This window comes from Lynx rufus, unplaced genomic scaffold (genome assembly GCF_022079265.1).
Source record: "Lynx rufus isolate CCGP_SWC_20201006 ecotype Redwood Valley unplaced genomic scaffold, mLynRuf1.p SCAF_10, whole genome shotgun sequence".
Lineage (NCBI taxonomy): Eukaryota > Metazoa > Chordata > Mammalia > Carnivora > Felidae > Lynx > Lynx rufus.
The window spans coordinates 7,959,490-7,986,618 of NW_025814824.1; the positions used below are offsets into that span (position 1 = coordinate 7,959,490).

A 27,129-nucleotide genomic window follows, 5' to 3' on the forward strand; every position below is an offset into this window, starting at 1 on the left:
CAGTTAGCAAATGAATATTTATTGAATTTGGGTTGGACGTAAGTGGTGAGAATAATTTATTAGTTTTGTTCTTAAATAGATTGGGAACTGTTCTTGAACCCATTAAAATCCTATCTCATATAATGTGCTCTTTTGGAAAGATGGCAAATATATCTTTGAGTCTTACAAACTGGCATGTGTAATGAATACTAAAGAAGTCCATGTTGTTTGTAAATGTCTCGCTGATATTGTAGGGCCATGATTTTAGTCTTAAGAGTGTCATTTAAGGGCGCCCGGGTGGCTCAGTTGGTTAAGCGTCCGACTTCGGCTCAGGTCATGATTTTACGGTTTGTGGGTTCGAGCCCCGCGTTGGGCTCTGTGCTGATGGCTCCGAGTCTGGAGCCTGCTTCGGATTCTGTGTCTCCCTCTCTCTGCCCCTCCCCTGCTCATGCTCTGTCTGTCTCTCTCCTTCAAAAATAAATAAAAACATTAAAAAAAATTTTTTTTAAAAAGAGTGCCATTTCATACCAGTGGTAGCTTTCAAATTTGAAACTCAAATTTGTTTCCATTAACGTGGAAGCATGGGAAACACAAGCTTGTAAGTGGAAGGGGGTATGGCAAGAGCGTAGATTTTAGAGTCAGATGGAGTTTCCATGTGGATCCTGGTTGTGTCTTTTACGAATCTGGAACTTTAAAATATTTGGGTCTCAGAGGACCTCAGTGTCCATTTTTACGAAGTTGAGAGCAACACACATTTTACAAGGTTGTTGAGAATTAAAGTATTAAATTTAGTTGTAGGCATTCAATAAATGGTCACTTAAAAAAAAATGGATGTGAGTGAGGAGCTGAAGATGGAATAAAACAATCCTGATTAATCTGGAGAATCTTTTGGGTCCCAAACACCAGCCTTACCTTTCTTCATTTTATCTAGGTGGAGGATATACATTTTTTTTTCTGTTTCCTAATTTATTACTTAGTATTCATCCTCCCACACTGAGATACTAGGCAGAAAAGCATAAAAGGGTTTTCACTTGCAGCCTTCCTCACAGTTGCTGGCAGAACTGCTCTCCAGCTCTGCAGAACTTAGCTTAAATTTGTTCCAACTCTCTTGACTCCGAAGGTGTTAAAGCAGTGAACTGTTAGGTGACATCCATATTCAGGAAGTATTTGTTCCTTGTCTTCAAAGCAAGAAGAAAGGGAAGCAGTGGATGAATTCCTCAAAGAAATTGTGTCCCAGGATCTTCCGTACCTTTTAGATAATTTTCTGCATTGAGATTTTTTTTTCCCTCAAGTTAAACCTGTTCACGAAAAAGAGTATAATCTAAATCCCGAATGAAAAGAACAATTCAAATCCAAAGAGTTCACTCCTGAGCAGCTCCCATCACAAGCTATAATGTGATATCCCTAAAATATAAATTTAACTCCCAGGCAAAAAATAGTCTGATGATCTGCTCTTGGGAAGGAACATTAATCACTTAAATTATGAATTATTAGTTATTGTTCAGTCTTATTCATACTTTTCAACAAAATAATTTATTGGGTAAATTGCGCTTAAAAAGTTCTGCTTGGTGTGTGTTATACGATGCTTTAACAAGTATTTTGAGAACATTCTTCTAAGATACAGATGTTTCATTCCGGGCAAGTTCTTTTTAGAAGAGGTTGTAACCGAAAAAAATTGGATGTTGCTATACAGTGACAGATTTTGTAGAACTTTGTGTATTTTCTGTATTTCCCAAGGAAAGGGTCTTTTGGGCTTTGGGGTTTTTCCTGTTAAACCGAGATGAATTTTCATATATGTAAAGCCCATGCTTTGAGAACCAGCGTAAGAAGTACCATTTTTAGATTCATCAATATAAAACACGTTAGAATTTTATGTTTAAAAAATTGCCCTATTCTTTCTCCCTCTATTGATTTCTATTCAACTCGCATGAAATAATAAACACAGGTTTTCAGCCTTGATGGTGGCTTTATTAATATTCAGTTTGAAAGAAAAATGAATTTTACAGTAGAGTTGCCAGCAACAATAATTTAATAAGAGAGAAATTTGTAGGTTTTTTTTTTTTCTGGAAGTTCAAAGATAGTCATAAATTTCCCTCTCTTTCTAAAGATAACTCTGTAATGGGGTTGGCATGCCTAAAAAAATGGATGGCCTCTTACGTTTCCGAGCCAGGCGATAGCTTTTGTTGCAAGAGCATTGCATTTCTAGAAGCCACCTCCAGGACTCATTGATTCCATTGGCCTGCTTGCATTTGGAGCAACCACTGTTGAGCTTCTGAAATGCCAGCTCCACCCTATGTACCTTTTTTCACTCCGTATATTTATCTCTGGAAAATGGTATTTTGATTTAGAGAAAGCTCAAAAAAGAAAGATGACAAAATGAATTAATAAATCTGTCCTTATTAAGCTGTTCGCTTCTTTTGCCTTTCTCTTGCTCATTACTATTTGTGTTCATCAAAATAAGTAGAGTTACCTTGGGGTCGTGCTAAGAGCACACTCTGCAGTGCATAATATCCCTGGTCAGGTGGTGTGGTAAGTGCTTTATTATAGTGATTCAAGCAGATAGATCATGGCCCAGTCAATGTCTCAAGGTCCTTACCTTGAGGGGTGTGTCCTAACTTAGAGTCTCTGAACCTAAGTTGCTCTGAACACAGCCACATAAAGGAATCCTAGTAATGCATCATGACTAGGGTTAACCTTTAGTGGTCTCATGATGACGTGGTTCTACTGTCATCGGACAAGTACGAGCCAGGAACATTGGTTGATGGTGATCCGATTTCACAAGAAGCTTTGTTTTGATATACCAAATACTTCGGCCATGTGGCTTATCTATAAGAAGTGAAGAGTAGTGTAGTTGTTACTGTTGGCGTCTGTGTTGAAGCGCGGTAACTAAGGTCAAGCCTACGGTTAATGTCAAAATTAGTTGTTAAGTTGCCCAAAAATAATCTCAAAGAAAAAAAATGATTGGTATCATGAAGCTATATTGCTGACTCAGCTTAGATACTGAGTGCAGTTTGGAGAGGCTGTTGTGTGGCTCCTATTTAAATGTGGGCCTCACTCGATTCTCACTTCTAGGAAGGTGGAACAGAGTGGGGAAAATGGGAGGTAGGGGAGAGAGGGAGAGAAGACAGAGAAAGGGACAGGGAGAGACGGAAAGAGAGAGTGAGGAAGAATGATTTTTTTTTTTTTTAGCTTACATTTTTAAAACATTGTACTGTTACCTTAATTGAAAAGGATCTATCATTCAAGGTCAAGGAACCTTGTAAGGAAAAGGAACGGAGTTTTCGCACGTAAATAGCCTTTCAGTTGCATTCAGAAAACACCATCCTTATAAATCTGGTTTGTGTGAAAAATGAGCCATGAGATGTTGATTACATATTTGTATACGGTTTTGAATACAATACGTAACTGTTAGCTTACTATTTTGGTACAACAGGAAAATAATTTATATGACCTTCATAGGAACGGTTACATGAAGGCATCATTTTTGAGTAGGTTATATCAGGAGGTCGTTAGCTCCTACCTTGCTTTAATATCCTCTGCTATTACAGAAGTACCATTTCTATGTAAACCAGCTGTGGACAACTTGGGAGTTAATAAAAACCAACAGTATGCATCAAGTCAGTAAAGAAGTCAAGCAATATGGTTGGTTTTGGAGTTGCATTTGTACAAAACGGCTTTAAAATCTTTTTAAAAGAAAGCGTGAACAGAATACGGAACGAGGTAATTGCGAAACATTTTAACATGGATAAAGGGTGCACGTCGCGGAAAGCTTGTAAACCTGCCATCCAACACTGATTACCCTCATGAGCATTTTATGCTGTTTGATGGTGAAAAGTGCACCTTATAAAAGCTGTTACACAAACCATTGCATTTAAAAGGTTTCTGTCTCACACCCAGAAATTACACTTACTTGCTGCAAGTGAAAACTCAGAGTTTGCTCCCTGTTTATTTTAGTGGCAATTACCGTGGTGTTGGATCTTGCTTTTACCCCTTCTTCCCGGCAAACTAGAAATGAGTCTTTCTGGCATCTTTATCTCAGTGTAAACACAGTGAGTTTGTGTATTGTACGTTACATGCAGAGATGAGGTAATAAGAAAACCGGGAGCCAGAAACACTCAGACGCTCCAAATAGTAATAGAATACTGAACCTCTATCACTAAGATGCTCCACGTAGCCGAGAAAAAAATCCCAAATTTTACAAGATGACCCAGAGTTTCTGCAGAATATAAAATCCGGGGAACCATTTCAGTTGATATCTCCACACGCACACAAAGTTTGACTTACTGGAAATCTTGTTAAACACCCCCAAACAGTGCCTTATTCATTTATGTGAGAAAGAAACTTGGAAACGTCTAAGAGACCCTCTTATTCTAGGATTTCATTCTCCGTGTTATGAGCATTTCTCTCATTGTATAATAAGCACTTTGAGATTCTGGCAGGCCTTGCTACTTCTTTTTGAGTGCCTTCCTTTTTTCTTCTCTTATAAACCGTAGTCTGTTAGAAAGAGCTGTTGACTGGGAATCGGGAGTTCTGAGTTCTAACGCCAGCTCTGATACGCACAGGCCCGTTTGGTTTATTGGTCTCGGGTTCCCTGTGAAAAGGGGGCCCGAACTGGATGATCTCTGGATATTCTTTGAGTTTAAATTGCTGTGATGCTGGGAGGTAAGCCAGTTATCTGAAAACCTGTCACACCTTACCTCTCCACCCAGAATGTACTGAGTGATCAATGACTGAAGGAATAATTCTCCTAAAGGCAGTTTTCTAAAACGCAGACTGAATGGCAGTTTTGTTATCCTTACCAAGTACTCTCATTTATCAATTTGCCTAAGATGCAATTTTCCAAATTATCAACTGCCCGAAATATGTTTGTGTTAACTACATATAAAGTTTATCACACATCACACTGCATAGAATAGTTGCAAAAGCTTTTGAAATTTTTGGTGGGAAGCATTAATTAGTTTTAATTTGTTTTTAATTTTTCTATAGCAATTTCACTGCAGACACTTGGCAACAGAAATATTTATCAGTCCAATTCAGCTGAGTGCCAAATTTATCAGTGATATTTCATATCCTGAATGCCTTTCAGTTGCTTAAAACAGAAGCGACATATTTATCTACTTAAACTGGTTAGCAAATTTGTGAATGAAGAGAAGTACAGAAATGCACTTAATGGGTGAAAAACGTGTTGCAGAAAATAAACCATCCCTATTATCATTTGTCAACTCCCTGGTATTCAAGACACGCTCAACCCTTTGATTTAAAATAAATGACTCTTATTCTCAAAAGTTATGGGCTCAGAAAGCGGCAGAATTCCAGAATATAGGTAAAAGTAGGCTGTGGCACTGGCTTGCACCAGAATTCCCGACAAATTCAAACCTTGACTTCATCAACATGAGCACCAAAGAAATCTTCAAAAGGCCTTTTTAAAACCATACAAATTATGTCAACAGTTTCACTGGTTAAGATACAAGTCTTGGGGCGCCTGGGTGGCGCAGTTGGTTAAGCGTCCGACTTCAGCCAGGTCACGATCTCGCGGTCCGTGAGTTCGAGGCCCGCGTCAGGCTCTGGGCTGATGGCTCAGAGCCTGGAGCCTGTTTTCGATTCTGTGTCTCCCTCTCTCTCTGCCCCTCCCCCGTTCATGCTCTGTCTCTCTCTGTCCCCCCCCCAAAAAAAAAAAGTTGGAAAAAAAAAAAAGATACAAGTCTTAAGTGAATTGGTCAATTCGGCAAATTCCTAGCAAGTTGGCTTTTGGCAAAACAGACCTACTCCATCATCCTGTGATCCTCGTCTCTGCCAGGGTTAGGGGACAGTGAAGCTATCATGAAAGAGTACTACTGTCTTTCGAAGCAGAGTATTTGGGGGATGTCTGGGTGGCTTGGGGTTGAGTGTCCGACTCTAGATTTCGGCCCAGGTCATGATCTCACGGTTTGTGGGATCGAGCCCCTAGTTGAGTTCTGTGCTGACAGTGTGGAGCCTGCTTGGGATTCTCTCTCTCTCCCCCCCTCTCTCTCTGCCCCTCCCCTTCCCTCTCTCTCTCTCTCTCTCTCAAAATAAATAAACATTAAAAAATTATAAACAAAAAAAGGAAAAAAGGTAAACAAAAAATAGGGGGAAAAAAGGGCACAGAGCCCGACGTGGGGCTCGAACTCACCGTCTGTGAGATCATGACCTGAGCCAAGGTCGGACGCTCAACCGACTGAGCCACCCAGGCACCCCTTTTCTCTGCTCTTCTGATCACTGTGGCAAAACATGTCCTATGTGACTATTTGAAGCAATGAAATAGGTCAAATGATTTAACACGTGTCAAGGAAAGGTGGTCCCGTGTTCAGACAGGAACGGAGACGGCAGTTGCACTAGAAGCCTCTCCTAGGCTTCATTGTTTAGGTGCTTGGTTTCCCTGAGCGCTGCCTTGGGCCAGTAATGTTCCTTAGAGTTCTGTCTGCTTCCCAGGTGTTGCGCCTAATTGCAATGTGATGCCATTAGGTCGTAGAGTGGATATATTTTTCTTGAAGTTACTGAAGGCAATTTGTGTCTCTATGTAAAGGTCAGGGAGCAACAGTTCCTGGCACTTGTGCCAAAGACCCCTTGGTTTCACCAAAAATCAATTTTTTAGTGAATTAACTAATCAAGACTGTCCCTTCTTTTGGCATCTGAGAAGCTGCACCCAGTCCTAACTGTTCCTTTCAAGGTGGCATTGATGGCGGACCCCAAAGAACTCAACTACAAGATTTTAGAAAGGAAAGATCGTGTCCTTTATTTTTTTTTTTAATACTTTCTGACCCGTGATTCAAATTCCAAAAAGCCTATGTGTATTGCCACCTCAGCAGAGCAAGTGTTAGAACCCACGTGATTCAGTATTTTTATTAGTTCTGGCCATTTGTACAGAATAAAACAGACCACCATCGTGTCATTTACTCTGCGTTGCGGGAAGTGAAATTAAGATTATTTCAGAGGCTAACCTATCCTGGAAAATTAGTAACTGGGTGAAAAAAATTACAGCGTGTCCAATTCCTGTAATGTAGAAGTTTTAAAATGTGGAAGAGACTGCTACTTCAGACGGGACGACATAATCGCTGATCTGTAGAACATTTAAGGTGTCGCGTTATAAGCCTGTTACGGCATATGGCTGGGTTCAAAAAACAAAACAAAACAAAACAAAACAAAAGAAGAAAACAGAAGAAGAAATTCCACATTTTTCTCCTGGAACCTAGTAGATGGTATAATACATTCAAGCCCTCACTCTGGCCATTTGTAGCTGTGTGACCTCGGGGCTCATAGAGTCATTTCAGCTTTGAGCCAAAGTTTGCTCATCAATAAAAATGAGAAAATAGTAGTACCTATCTCATGGGATTTCTGGACAGAGGAAGTAATGCATGTGGAATCCTTACATAAATGTGTTAACTAGGGGGGCCTGGGTGGCTCATTTGGTCAAGTGTCCATGTTTTGATTTTGGCCCATGTCATGATCTCACGGTTCGTGGGTTCAAGCCTGTTGGGATTCTCTCTCTCCCTCTGTCTGCCCCTCCCCCACTCACACGTGCTCTCTCTCTCAAAATAAATACATAAACTTAAAAAAATGTGTTAGGGGGTGCCTGGGTGGTGCAGTCGGTTGAGCGTACGACTTCGGCTCAGGTCATGATCTCTCGGTCTGTGAGTTCGAGCTCTGCGTCGGGCTCTGTGCTGACAGCTTTGAGCCTAGACCCTGGAGCCTGCTTTGGATTCTGTCTCCCTCTCTCTCTGCCCCTCCCCCGCTCATTCTCTCTCTCTCTCTCTCTCTCTCTCTCTCTCTCTCTCTCTCTGTCAAAAATAAACATTTAAAAAAATTTTTTAACTAGTTTGTAACTAGAGGCATCTTGAAATACCTTGTTCTGTGAAAAGTTTCAATGATTGTTAAGAGACCATAGAAGAATGTCAGTTGAATGTTGCCAAGCTCAAATAAATTTCAAGTGCTTAATTAATGATGAAGTTAGAACAATTACTGTTAAGGCTAATTACTTATTCTTAGCCTTTCAGCTATGAAAATTAAAGATCTCTGAGTGCTTCTGTCTTATAAAAACAAAGGAAGCATACCAGGCCACCTTTTCTAAGATGACGTGATTAGAGCATTGGGTTTGAATCCACAATTCAGTGAATCAGGCGTACTTATTAAAACAAACTAAATGATGTGTCAGGAGGTTCAGAGCTATAACTGAAGACTTAATTTGCTCATTTGAGTTTATTTAATCCCTATCTTTTTTCTTTCTTTCTTTCTTTTTAAATCATACACAAAATCAGTTGAGGCTTACACATCTTGGAGTATGGGAGTTGTTATAAAATTCTGCCATAATGAGAATTGAAAGCAAAGTCATATTGGAAAATTAAGAGAAGACATTCTTAATGAATAACTTGATTGAAAATGGTCCTAATAGAAAATTGTATTTATTACAGAATTTGCCTCTGATACTACCTACTCTAGGGTGTCAGTAGGGTCTGTAACGCATCCCTTTTTTATTCACCTCTTCATTCAACAAATTGAAGATCTGTGTGTTAGGGCACTCTTCAATATTTGCAGGTGAGAAAGAGGCATAGTCTAGGTGTCCCTGGTGTTCATAATTTGGTTGGAGAGATAGTTACCCTACAGTATGATACTTGCTGTGCACGGAGTAGAAATAAGGTGCTGTAGGAGCACCCAGGGGAACCCCAGTCCCAGATTTGCCAAGAAGAAGGGAGGAGAGTGGTGGTGGTTTGGAAGGCTGTCTGGGGGAAGTGGAGTTTATCCTGAGATCTGAAAGCTGGAGCGAAGATAAGAGAACATAGGAAGGAAGCATGCTTTGAATTGGAGGGATCTCCTCGTTCAGAGGCTCTAGGTTTTGGGCACTGAGAGTAGTCCACAAGCAGAACACGTTTGGATTGTACGTAGTCTTCGGAAGATGGTAGGCGAGAGGTGTGTGCTCGTGAGCCTTAGAAGCCCTGTTAGGGGGTTTGCAGTTTATCCCGACGGCACTGGGGACCTCTTGCTGGGAGTGACCTGAGCTCCGGAGACAGGAAGGTATGTGAATAGAATTTTAAGAGATATGAGGAAGCAGAATCTTTGGACTGATTAGGTTGGGGAGGTGAGAGGGAAACATGGTGAGAAAGGAAGTGATTGGGATAAGACAGTTACTATTAATGTATTTTCAGGAACAAAGAAGGATTCCCTTCCTTTTTTTTTTTTTTTTTTTTTTGAAAGAGAGGGAGAGAGCCCCTGTGGGAGTGTGAGCAGGGGAGGGGCCGAGAGAGAGGGAGAGACAGAATCCCAAGCAGGTTCCACGCTGTCAGTGCAGAGCCTGACGTGGGGCTCCATCCCACATTCCCATGAGCCCTGAGATCATGACTTGAGCTGAAATCAAGAGTCAGATGCTCAACCAACTGAGCCACCCAGGTGCCCCTCCCTTACCCTTTTTTTTTTTTTTTAGCCCCCGGGGAACACCTTCAAAGTGTAAGAGGAGGAGGGAGGACAGAAAATAACTCCTTATGTGAAATTTCACACTTGCATAAAACATTACATAATGACAGTTGCTTTTAAACATAAAGAATGCATAGTTGATTTTAAACAGATTAATAACACCACTTAGGGGTGTTAACCCTAGATTTGTGAGATAGCCTAAGATAACCCACCGTAGAAGAAATTATTGTTTTTGGAGCCAAGAAAATGCTTTAGACTGAGGTGGAGGGACAGCCATACACGGAGCGCATCACCAGTTCCTGTAAAAGAAGCTCCAAGGGGGCAGGGTCTTTAATTCAGTGTGATTGACTTATTTCAATAATTACTGATTTTTAGAGATAAACAATTTTTTCTGTTAAGTTTGTGAACGTACCGAGTTGGCTGGAATCTTCAACTGGTTTACTTGTCCTCCTTTGTCCAAGCCTTTATTCCAAGTGTTTACACATGTGTTTTACAGTGAAAATCAATATAAAAATTTCATTTGATGAGAGCATGTTTTACAGCAAGTGTTTCCAGGATTTATATGTGTGTGAATATATAGATTTTTCCCCCCTGAGTCCGCCCACACCCCTGTTCATGACATTTGCTAAAAAATGGAAGTAATGAGAGTTCAGTTCCTTAAGATACTGTACATTTAAAGTGGGATATATTATTTCCATTATTAGTAGTAGTATTATACGGTATTATTTTCCCCTTTTAGATGTGTTGATCTCTCTGAGTCTGTCATTAGGATAGTTAGGAACTGCAAAAGGCTCTATTTTCCATTTTTATAAAAAGAAAAAGAAATGAGAGAAAAAAATAGACAACTTTCTTGTGTAGGCAAGAGAATCCAAGAGTTGTTACTGGAGCCTTCTCTGGTGTGAAGAAAATTAAGCATTCCTGTTCTTGCCTTCACTCCCTGTCAAACCCAAAGGAAATCCTCCTGTTTAGGGGTGACACTACCTGCTTGTTTTCTCTTGTGGTTCTTTAAATAATACCGCCTTTTAGCCTCATTTTACCTTCCCTTTGTTTGCATCCCATCTAGTAAGTGAGACCGTTGGGAAGCTCTTGTTGGCAAGCCTTTTCCTGTTTATCAATCCCAAAACATAAGCTGGAACGGGTACTTACATGTGTGTGGATGTAGCCATCCTAGTGAGTGTGTTACGTATGTAGAGTTACGTATATAAAGTTTAGGGTATGTAGTAAGAGGGAACAGAAGAGACTAAAGCTAGTTTAAAACGGGGGAACACTTGTTGGCCTGGTAGGACTAAACATCTAGATTATGCACCTACACATCCCCTTTTCTTTTTTTTCTTTTTAATTTTTTTTTTTTACCGTTTATTTATTTTTGAGGGAGAGCGACACAGGGTATGAGTGGGGGGGAGGGGCAGAGGAAAGTAAGAGAGAGGGAGAGGCAGGATCCTAAACAGGCTGCAGGCTCTGAGCTGTGAGCACGGAGCCGGACATGGGGCTCGAACTCACAAGCCATGAGATCCTGACCTGAGCCCAAGTCAGATGCTTAACCTACTGAACCACCCAGGCACCCCTATCCTCTTTTCAATTTGAAATCTTTGGAAGAAGCACCATGGCTCTTATCAGTTTGTATACAAGGGAGAAGAATTAAAATTCATGCCTCGATTCTGGATTGGACAGTAGGTACTGGAGAGTGTCATGAGAAAGGGATCCTGTTTGACATTTGGGAATGTATGTTACCAGGTTTCTTTCCTTCAACAGAAAATGACATAGGTCATGGAACTAGCAATGAATGGATCTATAGATATAATCTCCAGTTATATTTTTTAAATAGGCTATTCCAGCAGAAACATTGAAGTGTTTTTTTTGTTTGTTTGTTTTTTTTTTTTTTTTTTTATAGCTCCTTTAGAGTTCTGAGCCACTTAGTAGGAAGAGAGACAGAGCTCTTGCCCCACAAGTGAACAGATCAAAATCTATTTTTGCAGCTATGTTTGAGATTATAAGGTCTATTTTAGGCTACAGAATCTAAAACTGATTTTTTGGGATGGCCCCAGGCTAACCTGGAGCCCATATTGCTTTTGGCCAGCAAGTTCAAGGTTAGTTTGAGACCACTCAAAGTATATGGTCGTTGGTTTGATAAGGTCCGTATTTCAGGAGCTAGAAGTTGCATGAATGTTATTCTATTTCCCCAAGCATTTTTCCAAAGCAATTATATATCTGTTAAGAAGAGTGCATGGTGGGCTGCATATTATTTGACAACCTGCTTTTTATACTTAAAATAGGAATATCTTCCATGTTGGCTTTTATAGATGTATGTAGTACTCCACTATAGGGATGCAGAATAGAACAATTTATAAGTATCCCAATTATGGATATTTTGGTGGCTTATTATTGGCTATCATATGCAGCATTTGAGTGAATATCCTTGTGTTTATGTAGAATGTTGTAGATACGTACACATTCATTTCACTGGGCCCTTGTTTGCTTTTAAGGATAAATTCTGGAATGCAAATGCAAATGAGTGTATATTATAACCTCTTTCATCTATAAAATATTTTGTGAACACAAGGTCAGTGTATGACTCTTTTAATCCATGGTATGCTTTTCCAGTATAAAAATTACAGGTTTGATGGCTTCATAAAAGTGTATTGGTTACATACTAGGTATAGTACCTATTTGCCATTTATGGGATTTTTTTGTGTCTCTTCAAATTTAGAATTCTTTCTCAGTGCCCAAAGTCTTCATAGACTATTTTATCTCTTTTAAAGTTGATTTCACTAAAATAGCCTCAGTGCTGCTGCCGTCAGTGTGGCCACCTAGGGTCCAATGACAGCGTGCTGTTATTGGAGTCAGACAAGCCTGGGCTTGAATCCTGACTTCATCTCTTAATAGCTTCATGGCCCTGGGCAAGTTAATCTCTAAATGTTACTTTCCTCTGCCATAAAATGGGAATGTCTACGTTATGGGTGAAATTAGGGTTGAATCTGTCCAAAGCATCCATCACATAGTAAGTGCTCAGCTATTCTTATTAGTATCTCTAACAATGAAGATGATATATTTATAATAAAGTGCTCATTGCTCATCATCTGTCAGTTCTGGGGGTTAATATCATTAAATGCTCCATCCATTAGGTTCTGGTCACTCAGGATTGGATGGACCAATAGGGAGAAACATTCATAGCTTTGTCTCATGTATTTTGGTTAGAATCTTTCTGTATATTACATCATGGTGTTCTCAGACTCTCTTTCCAGTAGGAAAGAGTGTAGGCTGCTTAGATGTTTTTGTTTGGTTGGTTTTCTTTCCTTTTTCTTTCAGCCGATGTCTGAGCACTGTCATTTTTTTGCGTACGTCATGTAGGTAAGACCTGATTTGCCTGTTCACGACCACGAGTGGCAGAAAATGCTGGAGTGGCACTAGAAATAGACTGGACAAGCGCTTGGGTCTCTTTTCCCCAAAATTACCTCTGTGCCTGATGACAGCTTCTCTTGACGACTAGAAACGAATAACAAATAATAAAATAGCTCTTACATTATTTTACTAGTTTGGCTTTACTAGTATGTTAGTAGATGGTTTTATTTTGTCATTGGTCCTTTAAGATAAAAACTGCTAAAGTAATTTGATTTTTCTTCTCTAAAGAAACAGTTTTTCATACTCTATTCTGAGTCAAGGGAAGAATTAGTTAAGCGAAAACCTTTGTTTGAAAAGTGAAAAAAGTTACCCAGGCAACCTGTATATGTTACCAGTGTGCTGATTAATCGTCGCCAACATTAATCACTGTCATCAGCTATCACAGAAAGATGACTGCCTAACAGTCTACACTATTATCATTCCATCATTTTCTACAGATCAATTTAGTGCAAAAGATTAATTGTACACAGTCATGAGGATTACAACATTAAACCTAAATACACAGGCAGAGCTTTTATAATATAAAAAATCATAAATCCCTTCAGTTACTTGATATATTGATTTGATAAAGCCCTGTGTTTTACAACGAATAAACTTTCAGAGGTGTATTTTAAATTAAAAAGGCTGACTGCAGTCTGTAGCTTTATCAGTTTCTAGCATTTGTACTGGATAAAGTGGGGGAAGAAAGCAAAGTCACAGTGTTTTTACAGTTGTAGCTAAATTAATCAGCTCAGTCTGTTTTTGTCAGTTTCAAAAAGTTAAACTTAGGAGTATTTACCTATGTATATAACCTTTCTAATATGGTCTGTTTTATATTATATTGTTGTTTTTAAAAGTTGCTTAATATCCTTAGGGTTTTTTTTTTAATAGAATTGAAATAATCGTAATGTTTTCACCATCTACTCCAGAAGAGTCAGAAATGTATACGTTTCATATTTAATTTTATGTTAAGGAAAGTAAGTAATGTCAACTCCCCCCCCCCCCAATAGCACAGCTCTTTTCAGTCATCTAATTTTAATAGAGATTTTAATTGCTCTGGGCATTATGTATACTAATATTTATTTTTTTTCTCACATTTATTCAACAATGCTGATGCTTAATCAGAATATTAGTAATAAAAATTGCATGTCACAAAACATCAATTATGATTTGGGGTTTTTCTGTGTAAAGGCATACCAACGTTAAAGTTTTTGTTCTGTATTTTAAAAACAGTAATTCAAATTATGCCAATTTTTTTTTGTAAATTCCCATGCTCTTATGTTGAACCAGGTTTTCAAGTAAATAATTTATAGTTGAATGTCACATTGTAGATGTGATTTATTTTTATTACACCCATTAAGTGACTATTGTAATATTAACTTTGGTTAATTTGGTTCAATTAGGAATTAGAAGGAACATCTTTTGTTTTTCCATACTAAGGAAAAAGGAAGGAAATTCTCTGTTGCACTTGAAAATTAAATTACAAGTCTTTATTTTCTATACTGAATTGGAACCTGTTACTTTCCTCAGTGTAAAACACACACACACACACACACACACACACACACACACACACACAAAACAATATCGTCAGTGTAGTCGAGCCAAACTTTGCAGACTTTGCTTCTTTAGAAAGCAAATTATTTCAGGCTGAAAAACCCCAATAAAAATTAGATGGATACTACCTATTTTTAAGCTATCCCAGTTAGATAGTTCTGTTTGAAAAGTAATTGATTAGGTCAGACTATTAAACCATTTAATTTGGCGTGTATATTGTGTGTGATAAAAGGAATCCAACTGTGAATTTGAGTGTATTAAATAATCTTCAGGAAGTTCCATAAAGAACGTTTGAACGCCTTGAAACTTGCAAATAACGCATGTTTGTTCCAAACACGTTTGCTTTGCCTGGGTTTTGCCCGTCAGGTTGAAGAAATGCTAATCTTGTCGCTTTCAGCAGCTGGGTTTTTGCAATATTCTTTTCCTTCTCCTAGGGGTTAATTAGCCTTCTTTCAAAATGTGGCCTATTTAGCTGTAGATTCGCATGATTCAGCCAGAGTTGGCTGTGCAAAACAGAACCGTTAACAGGCGGGTGTGTCCAACTGCTTAATTAGCCAGAATAAAAAGGTCCTTTGTCAAACAAGCATCCGTTGCTCCTGACACACCTGACTGCCACATTAGGCAAGGAAGACGGAACTGAAATCGCGCATGTCTCTCCTGCAAGAATATACAACTCATTTACATATGGGCTGCGTCATGGACCAGCTGCAGGGGCTTATTTAGCTTATCAGAATGGATTAATGTGACTGCATTTGTGGCTGATAAACAAATATCACTTGAAAGGGGGCTGTGAAGGAACTAAACTAACCACATTACTCCCAAACATAAACAGAGCACAGAAACCACTGCTAGATGAATAGGAACACCTCCAATGTACACATAAACCTTATGTTGGGTCTAAAACAAAACCTCCAAATGAAGCCTGCTCAGACACTACCCTCCGTGATGATTCTTGCTTCGCTGAAATGTTGGAAAGCTACCAGAATACTCTGAATGCGTCGGTGGGTTTAAATGATCTGTTTAGCAAAATTTGGCAGGAGGGTTATACTCCTCGAACATGCTTTAACATTCTAATTGATCTGCTGTTAAGTCAGGTCTTCAGAATTAATCCGTTAAAATGCCTCTGGAAAAAAACTTCCTAGTTAGGTTTTATTATGGCCTCAGCAGAAAGAGAGAGAATACTTCCAAATTTCGATGTCGGAGAGAGAAGGGATGTCTGTCCGTTGTTATTGGAAGTGTAGATGAAATACAGTGGGTTGAGAATCCCAAAGACTTTGCTGTTCAGATCAATAATAGTCTCTAGCTTTTCATTTGGAAGCCTTATCATCATGATATCGCAAAGTACTATCCAGAGTGACATCGAGGGCTTTGGAGTCCGATAAACCTAGGGTTGAATTCAGGCTCTTCCCCTTACTAGCTCTGTGGCTTTCAGCAAGTTATTGAGTACATTTGTGCCTCAGTTGCCTTATTTTTAAAGTGGAAATAAGAACGCTTCCATTATGGCAGTCCTAAGAGGATTAAATGAGAAGTATTTCAAGCAGTTAGCATAATGTGTGGCACCTGGGAGATACTTGTTAGCCGAGAGACCTAATTATGGTCATGAGTTTTTGAGCCAGTCTCTGCCACGGATGTGACTGAGACCCTCTCAAGCCATGAGGCTTTGGCAAAGAAAGCCTCTTCGTCAAAACCGAGGAAGACAATGCCATTAAAGGAGAATGAAGTTGTGTCTTTCAAGAAAGATGGAGAAACTAAGTTCTTATCAGTTGGCATGACCCTTTACGATCCAAGAGCTGGTGAGACAGGATGGGGATCAGCCACTCAGGAGTAAACAGATGATGTTCTGGGGCAGCTGTTTGCTGTCCGGGATGGGACTTTATGTGCCGGTTTTGACGTGGCATATGCGTAGAGCCAGAGGCCGGATGGAAAGCTCGTCGTGACTTTCTAACCTGAGGTTATAAAACCATCATTTTCTACCCATTTTTTTTCCCCAGTCTGTTCTGCAAAGGTTGCTCCTGTAAAGTAGTTGGAACCTTTTTCCTTCTTTCTCATTCTGAAAATCTCCCCGGTTTGCGTTATTTTCTCTTACGCTCTTCTATCTGTGCGGTGTCTGCTCTGAAATTCAGGACTCCCCACTTGGTCTAGTTGTCTAGTGCGTGAACTTCAGTGGGAGGTCCAAACCCTCCTCTCCTACCTCCAGCTGCTTGACCTTGGTTAAGTGACTTAACGTCTGTGAGTCTCCCGTTGACTCGTCTGTAAAACGGGGAAAATATTAGTTCCAATTGTCTGGTCACGCATTTCTGTTGGTAAAGTGGTCAAACCTGGGTATTTCTGTTCTGTATAGAAGAAGTGAATGAGTTTAAATGTTATTAAGACGGTCTCAAACCCAAAAAATTATTCTGCATTTTCAATCTGGATTGGTAAGACTGAATTTCTGGTTACCGCAGAAAGTGTCATGAACTCAAATGCCTATAGAGGCCAGGCAAGTGAAGGAGTATTTCCATTTAAATAATTTGCCTATAAAACACACACTGTATGCTCACCTTTTCTAAATCTTCACATTTGTTTGTATCTGGAAATTTGGTTTTTACCACAGATTTCTGATATTTAAATATTGGCAATTAAGAATTTTAATTTGTAGTTACTCTGAACCAAAGCCTGTCTGTGGAGTCTAATATAATATAGTTTTGAGAAGCCAGTTTTCACATCTATGCCCATTATCTTCTGATAAGCTTTCTCATGTGGTTTATGGAGAATTCTTAGGAATTGCTTTAAAAATATATTTAATTTTTAAAGAGATCTTTCTTTTTATTTTTGCATATGTTAGGTCTCAAATAGTCGATGTCAAGGTTGGGTCGTAGCCTAAAATGGGTGTGTAGGCTGGTCTGCATTACAACGTATGGGCACACGAGAAAGCCTCGAGAAAATTCCCAGCCAGCACTGGGAGAAATAGGAGGGAGTTTTAGGTGAGTGACTACACTCTAAGAAACACCCACCTTTGGTTGGACATAATTGGCGACTCTGTTTTCTTCATTTGTATACTAAACGGACCGAGGCCTCCACCTAGGTTGGCCTTAGTTAGAGAGGCTAAGGAAACCTCACTAAAGACTCGGTAAGCAACATCTGGTTCCTTCCTCATTCTCTGCAGAAAGATATCCCCCCTCACTCACAGCCCTTCTGCTGTAGCACAAAAGGGATTGATGGCCTAGAAGCATGTAGTGAATCAAAGGATGTTGACTTCGCTTTCCTTTTTGGGAGGGCATTTTTTTTTCCCCCTCTGTGATGGAATAAAGGAAGAGATACAGATAGGATTCCTCATATGTATCCCTTCCCCAAATTTTGACGACCAAGCGTCCTCCAGTCATCTTACTTAGGCAAGGACTTTGTGTGATGAATACTGTCATTCTCAATTTCAGGCATACCCATGGTCTTAATGGTAGCCCAGAGGGATGTGTGGATGTGTGTGTGTGTGTGTGTGTGTGTCTGTGTGTGTGTTTACTTGGGGATGAATGCTAGATTTTTTTTTAAATGAGCCACCATTTGGAAGATTTCACATAAAAATCTGAACTTCCAGCTTTTTTCTCTGGGATAATTGGGAGACTTCCCACAAATTCTCAACGTCTTGGAGCTGAGCGTGAAGAGCCGACCCAAGTAAATGACGTGGTAGCCACAGTCTGTATCACTTTCCCTTTGTTTTTTAAGCTCCTACCCACCTTCCCTCTGTATGCCCGAGGTCCCTCATCTGTAAATGGAGATTATAATCCTACCAGTCACACCTGGGTGTTACATGGATTAATTTACTTATAAATTAACACGTAGAGCATTTGGAAGAGTCCTTAGCATAGGTTGAACATGTAATCGGTGTTAGCTGTCATTGCTGTATCTGTTGCAGTGGTAAGGTTTATTGTGCCGCTTGAGGGCCTTGACTAACAAAAGAGTAAGCAGATCGCCTAAAGAGATGCCAATGTCAAGGTCTAGAAAAGAAAAATAAGCATGGATTCAAAGCAAAAAGGCCTCACCTCACATCTGTTCCTGTCCCCTTGAGTGAGTCTCTTAACCTCTCTGGGTTTCAGTGTCCTCATTTATAAAATGAGAAGAGTAGATTAGATGTCTTCAGAGGTCCATTTCTAAAATTGAATGAGATGATAGAAAAGGTTTGGGGGAAACATTGGAAGAGAGGGGACACGTTGACAAAAGATGGTAAGGGGCTTAATTTTCTTTCTTTTTTCTATTTAATTTTTAAAAATGTTTATTTATTTTTGAGAGGGAGACAGAGTGCAGTCAGGGCAGGGGCAGAGAGAGAGGGAGACAGAGAATCTGAAGCAGCTCCAGGTTCTGAGCTGTCAGCACAGAGCCCGATGCAGGGCTCGAACTCTCGAACCATGAGATCATGACCTGAGCCGAAGTCGGACGCTTAACCAACTGAGCCACCCAGGCACCCCTGGGGCTTAATTTTCTACTTGAAAGAACTGGATGCTCTTTTTGAATTTTCTTGGGGTAAATTAATGTTCACCCTGCTGTTCACAGATTTAAACCACAGTGCAGTATTTTTCTTAAATTACCAATTAAATATTGTTCCCCCAGCCCCCCAGGAAAGAATATTAGAATTCTGGTCCCTGCTCAGTAACAGATTAATATTTATTCCATTAACTCTATAAGTAGCAAAAGGGAATGTTGAGACCAGGAGGTCTTAGAAACCATACCTGTTACATTACACACTGCAAAATGTAACCTGTGTACATACGAACTTTCAAAATGTGATTACACACTGCAAAATTTAACCTGTGTAGCTAGATCAGGCACATACGAACTTTCAAAATGTGGCATGCTGAACTGTGAATGAGAGAAGCTAAAATTTCGTGTCTTGCTTACCAGCCTCATTTACATAATAGCGGTCCTCCCCATGTCCAAAATAGTAAACGTTGTTGATGTTTGGCTATCTCTGGGTAAAATCAAGGTTGATTTTAGCACAGTATACCACAGTCAGAGCAAATCAGTGAGCTTGATCCTTTGGTTAAGTTTTGGATATACATTATTATTATTAATTTTTTAGATCACTGCATAGTAAGTTTGAAAGTTGGAAAGGATGTTAGGAATAATGTATTCTGAATTGTACACCTCTGGGGGACACGCTAATGGCCTCTAAAAGTGTCTAGAAAATAAAATTTTATGACATACTTGCATCCAGCTAGGGTTTGTGTTCTGAAAATTGAGAATCTTAAAATAATTTTGGTCTACAGTTTATAATATGATTGAAACTTTTATTAACAGATGAGACCTAAGGAAGGTAGATTTCAATGAAGTTCAACTTTTATAGCCTCAAAATAAGAAGTGTAAATGGGGATTTTTTTTTTTAATGTGAATTGGTAATTTTCTGTGTAGACTTAAAAAGTGAACAGAATGACTATAAAGCTGCCTGGAATATCATGGCAGTATGTTGGGGTAAGAAATATTCTGAGAGTTGAAAGTTACTCTAAGTATAGGTTTTTTTCCTCATGTTTATTTTTGAGAGAGAGAGAGAGAGAGACAGAACATGAGCAGGGGAGGGGCAGAGAGAGAGGGAGACACAGATTCTGAAGCAGGCTCCAGGCTCTGAGCGGTCAGCCCAGAGCCCGACGCGGGGCTCGAACTCACGGACCGCGAGATCACGACTTGAGCCAAAGTCGGACCCTCATCCAACTGAGCCATCCAGGCGCCCCTAAGTATAGGAATTTTAGAACAAATGTAAGGTAGCTAATCGTGCAAGGAGAGCACTTAAAACTTTCTTTCTGATACTGTATTTCAGAGACCATCATGCAGACATCAGAGACCGGGTCGGACACAGGTTCGACAGTGACTTTACAGACATCTGTGGCTAGTCAAGCAGCGGTACCTACCCAGGTGGTGCAGCAGGTACCCGTACAACAACAGGTAAGGAGCTGCTGTTCGCAGAGAAATGCTGTGCCTCTCCTTGTGTTGACTCTCCCACGCAGCTGGGTCCAAAGGGGATTTAGACTACACTTGCTAGTCCTGTGGGTGCTAAGATTGATTTGGTTCCGTTCTTAGGTTCATGCAGCAAATGTTTCTTGAGCCTTTCCTGGATGTGGCACATTCTCTCCGTGTGGGGCTATCGGGATACAAAGAAAAGGAGCCCAACTGTATAAAATCCCTCTTCTGAAAGAGTCTCTCTCTTAACTCCTAAAGAAAACACTGCTTTCTGACTTGACCATCCTCCCTCTCTTCTCCCCTCTCTTGTTCTTTATCACAACACCCTATTTCTCTCTTACCGAAATATCAGCCATCACAGTTTCATATAATTGGCTCCCAGTAAGTGGTACTTAATGGAGGGGTTGTGCGTACCTTACAGGCAAGGATTTCACCTTTGTGATGTTTTGGGAAAGGTCTGAGTATTACGGCGACTGAAAAAATAGTGTTGGATGAAAATTAAATGATCTTAAAGGTCTGGAGATCTGACTCATCCCACGTAAAGAATTGGGAATGAATTCATCATCACATGTTTACTACAGAGCTTATTCAGACCCAGGACACTGGGTCTGTTTCGGGAAGATACTGACTAGGTAAATGCTCTTCATGCTGGATAATAGTTCTGTCATGTGGATGGTGAACACCTTGGCCTGTCATTTCTTCCAAAGAGTAGTAAGAAATTAAATGAGAAAGATCGTATCAAGCATTCTCTTGAGACTTGAGATTTGCCTGTAATTTCTTAGTATCAAGGAGAAACTTTAGCAAATGTTGCTCTTACAATTACCAAAAAAGTAACTAGGGAAAGGGATGTATTTTCCTAAATGACAGACAGATTAAGGTAGAATTCTTTTCAGGAGGTAGAAGTGTGATGGACAGGGAGAGTGCTGTCACCAAGAAGAAGCTTTTGAAACATTTTCCCGGGGGCGCCTGGGTAGCTCAGTCGCTTAAGCGTGTGAACTTGGCTCAGGTCATGATCTGGTGGTCTGTGAGTTTGAGCCCTACATTAGGCTCTGTGCTGATAGCTCAGAGCCTGGAGCCTGCTTCAGATTCTGTGTCTCCCTCTCTCTGCCCTTCCCCCACTCGCTCTCTGTCTCTTTCTTTCTCAAAAACAAATAAACATTACAAAAGAAATTTAAAAAAAGAAAATGTTAAAAAAATTTTTTTCCTCTATGTTCCTTTTTTATTTTTTTTAAATGTCTATTCATTATTGAAAGAGATAGAGAGAGTCGAGTGGTGGAGGAGTAGAGAGACAGAGACACAGAATCTGAAAGCAGGCTCCAGGCTCTGAGCTGTCAGCACAGAGCCCAACATGGGGCTTGAACCCACGACCCATGAGATCATGACCCGAGCCGAGTTGGACGCCCAACCAACTGAGCCATCCAGGCACCCCATCTGTATGTTCCTTTTTATAACATCATGTTGTATTTCCTGATTTATGGTATCTTTTTTTTTCTCTGAAATTATTAACTTTTTAAAACTTGTTGGAAGTTTTTCCTTTAGAATCCGTTTCCTTCACACTACTTTGGTTTTTGTTCTGTGAGTTGTTTTTTTTTTTATTTTTATTTATTTATTTATTTTTTTTTTGAGGCTTTTCTCAGATGTCTGCTAATCTTTGGGTGTTTATCCATATTTAAAAGCATGAGGGTAAACAGCTGATTTGAATGCATGAGTGGGTCTTGTTAACGTCAATACAGGGTCATTTGACTGGGCTTTTTAACCGGGGACCGTCTGATGTTCTTTGTTTTTCCTCTTGGGTTGTCATTTTTTTTTTTCTTTTCGGGTTGTCATATTTTTCAACGTTTATTTATTTTTGGGACAGAGAGAGACAGAGCATGAACGGGGGAGGGGCAGAGAGAGAGGGAGACACAGAATCGGAAACAGGCTCCAGGCTCTGAGCCTTCAGCCCAGAGCCCGACGCGGGGCTCGAACTCACGGACCGCGAGATCGTGACCTGGCTGAAGTCGGACGCTTAACCGACTGCGCCACCCAGGCGCCCCTCGGGTTGTCATATTTTTAAAGAAGACTTCTCCAGCTTCCTCCCTGGAGCATAAACTTGGCTTCCTGAAAGCTGAGTAGGGGACGAGAGTTGGGTATTTCTTGCCCCGATTCACTTAATCCTTCTTTTTTTCACATGGTATCACCCGAGGTTGGTCTTCCTTAGTGTAGAGATTAGGCCAAAGAATAAATCTCCGAACTTTCACCAAGGTTAGGGAAAGCAGTCACCCCCCTCACTGCTTGCAGTTCGTGGAGGGCCTCTGATTGGTGCTTAAGTAGAATCACTTTTTATATGAAATACCTACCTTACAAAACAAACATTGCGGAGTTCCTGGATGGCTCAGTCAGTTAAGCGTCCGACTCGGTTTCAGCTCAGGTCATGATCTTTGGGCTCGTGAGATCCATCCCCGTGTCGGGCCCCACGCTGACATTGCAGAGCCTGTTTGGGATTCTCTCTCTCCCTCTCTCTGTGTCCCCTCACCTGCTCTCTCTCTCTCTCTTTTTCTCTCTCTCTCTCTCAAAATAAAGAAACTTAAAAAAAAAATTGCTACCAGAAATGGAAAATCAGTATCACCAGCCGTAAATAGAAGATCATATGTACGCACACATTAACTTGTCCGTGTCCTCGTAGGAAATAATGTCATGTACACGTGGACCACACTTCAGAAAACATTGTGCTAGGCCATATGGCTCATTTTTAGCAGGCATATTTTTCAGTGCCTCAAGTTAGCTCTTTCCTCTAGGACATTCCAGGCGGGTGATCCTTTACACCCCTTTACACCAAGCAAAGAAGGTGAGAACTCTTTGTTTTCTTTTTGTCAACAAAGTGTTTTATTTCACATAGTGGGTCAGTGTGATATTTGCCCAGAGTTACCTGTGATATAGTCCTTCCAGGCTTATTTGGAAGGAATTTTTTCTCCTCTGTCATTTTTTTCTTTTCTTTTTTTTCTTCCTTTTTTTTTTTTTTTTGAAACTAGAAAAGTGTCACATTTTTAAAAAGATTTTTTAATGTTTATTTTTGAGAAAGAGAGAGAGAGAGCGAGCGAGCAGGGGAGGGACAGAGAAGAGAGGGAGACACAGAATCCAAAGCAGGCTCCAGGCTCTGAGCTGTCAGCACAGAGTCCAAAGTGGGGCCAGAACTCACAAACCGCGAGATCGTGACCTGAGCCAAAGTCGGACACTTAACCATCTGAGCCACGCAGGCACCCCTGGAAAAGTGTCACGTTTGACACTCCCTAGTGCATTCTAACAGTGTCCCTGTGGATATATTTTCTATAACTGATAAGATCACTGCTGCAGTAATTTCCTACTGCTCTTAACTTGTGCGTAACCTTTGTATTGTTAATGTGCTGATGTCATTCTTGAGTTTTCAAACCATGGTGGGACACCTTTAAAAGCTTCTCACCTTTGTCACCGACCCATGACGGGTATCGAAATTATAGCATTGACGTCAAAAGTAGTTACTTCTGTTGCTTCAACTTGATTTATTTATTTATTTGAGAGAAAGAGTGAGTGAGCAGGGGAGGGACAGAGGGAGTGGGAGAGAGACTCTTAAGCAGGCTCCATGCTGAGAGTAGAGCCCAACTCAGAGCTTGATCCTATGACCCTGGGATCATGACCTGAGTCAAAATCAAAAGTTGGATGCTTAACTGACTGAGCCATCCAGGGTGCTCCACATTGATTGAACTTTCATTGTGTCTTTGCTTTGGTCACTTTGATGTGAAGACAAGGTGTATAGCTCAAAATTTTTTAAGGTTGAGGCATGTGATACTGTATTTTTTAGAAAGTTGAGAGACCAGACAATTTTAAGATCTAATATATATAGTTCTGTTTCTTCAAAGCACCAAGGTTTTAATCTCACTGTGTAATAAGTACCAAGTAAAATGTTGATTCTAAAATGATTTCTGGGGTTTTTCATTTATTCTGTATGATCTCAAGAATCAACTTTCCACCTTTCCTTAGACAGTCTGGTTCAGGAATAGAGAATTCTGAGCAATGACTACATGGTCTTGTTATATAATACTTTGTCAAATTTCCTGTCTTTTATAATTTTTCATCATTTCACAAAACACCATAGAGTCTCAAGCTTCCAAATAAGAACATTGTTGCCCAATTCAATAGAATCTCTAAAAATATTCAAATTCACTATCTCGATTAGTTACTAAACTTTTGATATTACTCATCCTATCATCTCTTTTGGACTTCTTAGACTGTATAGACCATGGCTAGAAATGAGTTGTTCCCCCCTGCCTTCCCCTGCCTTGAGTGATTTGTTACAGTTTTTTGTAGGTTATTCTTCCATTTGGCCAATAGATGCCTAAATCTGAGAGGTCTTTGACCCTGCTTGCTCTAGAACTGAATGATAAATCCAGGACAGGGAAGAAGGAAAATGTCCTCCACTCTTCAGTTCTCTCTCACAACCAGCCAGTTGAGATGCTTTTCAAAGCAGAACCTAGACAGAAGTCCGAACATACAGTCCTTGTTTTCATTTTGGGCTTCAGATATTCCATAATGGCGCTGACACAGAAGAGAATTCCTAATCCACCCTGAACCAGGGCCCTGGGACTTTTTCTCCCTTTCATGTTTCCCAGTGTTAACTGCCCCTCCCACTACAGTTCTTACTCTGCCTACGGTCTCTGCCCATCTTCCTCTTTCCTTAGAAGAAAGCCCACATGTTTTCTGTCAAAGTGGATCTGAGTGTTGCCCCTGTACCGCTTCTTGTAAACATAACATCCCAGGCTCAGTGGAGCCCTGGGGTCGAGGGGCTTCTGTTTGAATTCAGAGAAAAAACTCTTGTGTCACATGAGCTGTCAACATTGTTTAAGTTCTTGTATTATTCAGAGATTGCCGTCTTTACCGTTTCCTGCCCAGGGACTCTGTTTCTTTCTAGTGGGTCTTTGGTATGTAACTGGGACATTGAAACCTTTTTTTATGTGATGGAGGAAAACTCATTTCAAGATCATGTTCAGGTAAGAATCTCTGTTTTTATATAAGTCATCTCTCTGGGCAGTGACTCTTCTCTATAATTTGAGTCATCAGAATGAATAGAATAGCCGTATTCTGGGAGTATTGTTTCTTTTGGAGCCATATTGTTTCTTTTTGGTGAGTGTCATTCTGTCACATATTTAGCATTGCCACATAAGTTGTGGTACATCCTGGCAAGTGAGCATTTCCTCCCTGTGGTCCAAGGGATAAATGACATTTTGTTTGAGACACAAGCTTCAGTCAGGATTGCCAGTTAGTTAGGTTCTAGGCGAGGGGCAGTCTTCAAGAACGGTAGATTTTAAATGAATCCCAGTAGATCTATTTATTACGGGTATCTTTAAAACGAAGCCTCAAATTTTAGCAAGCAGATCTTAGGAAAGGAATTTTGTTATGAATACTCCTGAGATCCTCACATGAGACCACACCTTCAACAAGGGGTCATTTTTATGCTCACTTGTGTTTGCCATGTTCCCTCCGTGTAGTATATATATCGTCACAACCCGAGAAACTGTGATTAGCAGCATGCCCATGAGAAAGTTCTTGTGATGGAAGCAATGAACAGTGATTAAGGGGAACAGAAGGTTGTCTGTAGCATATTAAATCTATAACAGAATATTGTATTGGCTCAGAATCTGATCAGTAATATCTCGAATGGCTCCCTTTGCTAGTTTGGGGAGCTAAGCCTGAGGTAGTGCCCTCGATCAGTCCTGTCTTTTTCTTTTCTGTTCAGGGTCAAGAGAGAGTTGCTTTCTGTGCATTCTAGCTTTGATGGACAGAAATAGAATTCTTTTCATTTGAGACCTTTATCTCATCTAATCAGTAGAAACAAAGACATTTTTCGTTGGTTTGCTCTTATTTGGGATTTGATTCCCATTGGCTTGGTTACCTAAGGGGACAGTGTTCTCCTAATTAAGGCTGTGACAGACATCCTAAAAGATGGGGTTACGTTTTAAAATGAATTCCAGTTGAATGTCTTTTTGTAGGAAAACAAAAGACAGTGATTTTATCTCTTGAAGAGCATATTTATTTTATTTTTCAGAGCCAGAACTGCTTATTTTTAGGATCTAATATAAAAAGGTGTTTCAAGGGAACATGCTGATTTACAATTGAAATAAATTTCATTGTGCCAATCGAATATGAAGGCCTTTTAGTTGAACATCTCTGCTGAGTACTATTTAAATAGTGGAGTAATCATATGCAATGGTTCTCTGTTAAGTGACTTTAAACATACTTTCTCGTCTGGAGTTCGATCATTATGATCAGTTTAGGATATTGTAGTTTCAGAGGAATATGCCAGGCACTGTGTTAAACGTGCCTCATTTCTTCACTCATTTCTTCAGCTAAGACACTTAGCATGAGTTAGAATCAACAGATCAGCTTCAAATAATGTTAAAAATGATTGGCGTATGATTTTCAGCTGGAGGAAGTGACACATGAAGGCAAAACACCTCTCCCCTTTGGTTCTATCTCAGGATCTTGTCTCGAGGTCTTGGTTGTATCTGTCTCTAATCCTATGGCACCTTAGGATCCAATAGTTACAGCCACATCATCTGTAGTGAGTAGAAGCCATGTTGTTGAGTTCATGCTTGACTTCCATGCCTGCTTTCATGGCCAGTGGGTTCATCGGCCCTTTCCGCAACGACTGGAATGGCCGAGCAAAGAGATTTACTGGCATCCACATGAGGTGTCTCAGAGGTGATCTGACACGGTACCTGACTGTAGGAAGCTAATTTTTGAGGGAGACAGCTGTTGTTACAAAATTGGATACTGATCGCCTCAGGGGGAAACAGTGGAGATTGTTCTTGGGAGTAAAGATCAGTAATATCTTCACCATGGATGTGACCTTTGAGC

At 40.2% G+C, this 27,129-nt stretch overlaps 1 protein-coding gene across 3 annotated transcripts in view; it reads left to right on the top strand.

Moving 5' to 3' along the window:
• Positions 1-27,129, top strand: part of RFX3 (regulatory factor X3) — a 286,974-nt gene that overhangs the window by 110,660 nt on the left and 149,185 nt on the right. For 2 of the 3 annotated variants that reach the window (XM_047101481.1, XM_047101464.1), the window contains exon 2: positions 20,120-20,244. In XM_047101481.1, the coding sequence (XP_046957437.1) occupies positions 20,128-20,244 (117 nt within the window). In that variant the 5' untranslated portion in view covers positions 20,120-20,127. Of the gene's footprint in view, positions 1-18,471; positions 18,535-20,119; positions 20,245-27,129 lie in introns of those variants that run through there. The other variant, XM_047101474.1, reaches the window with a different exon arrangement.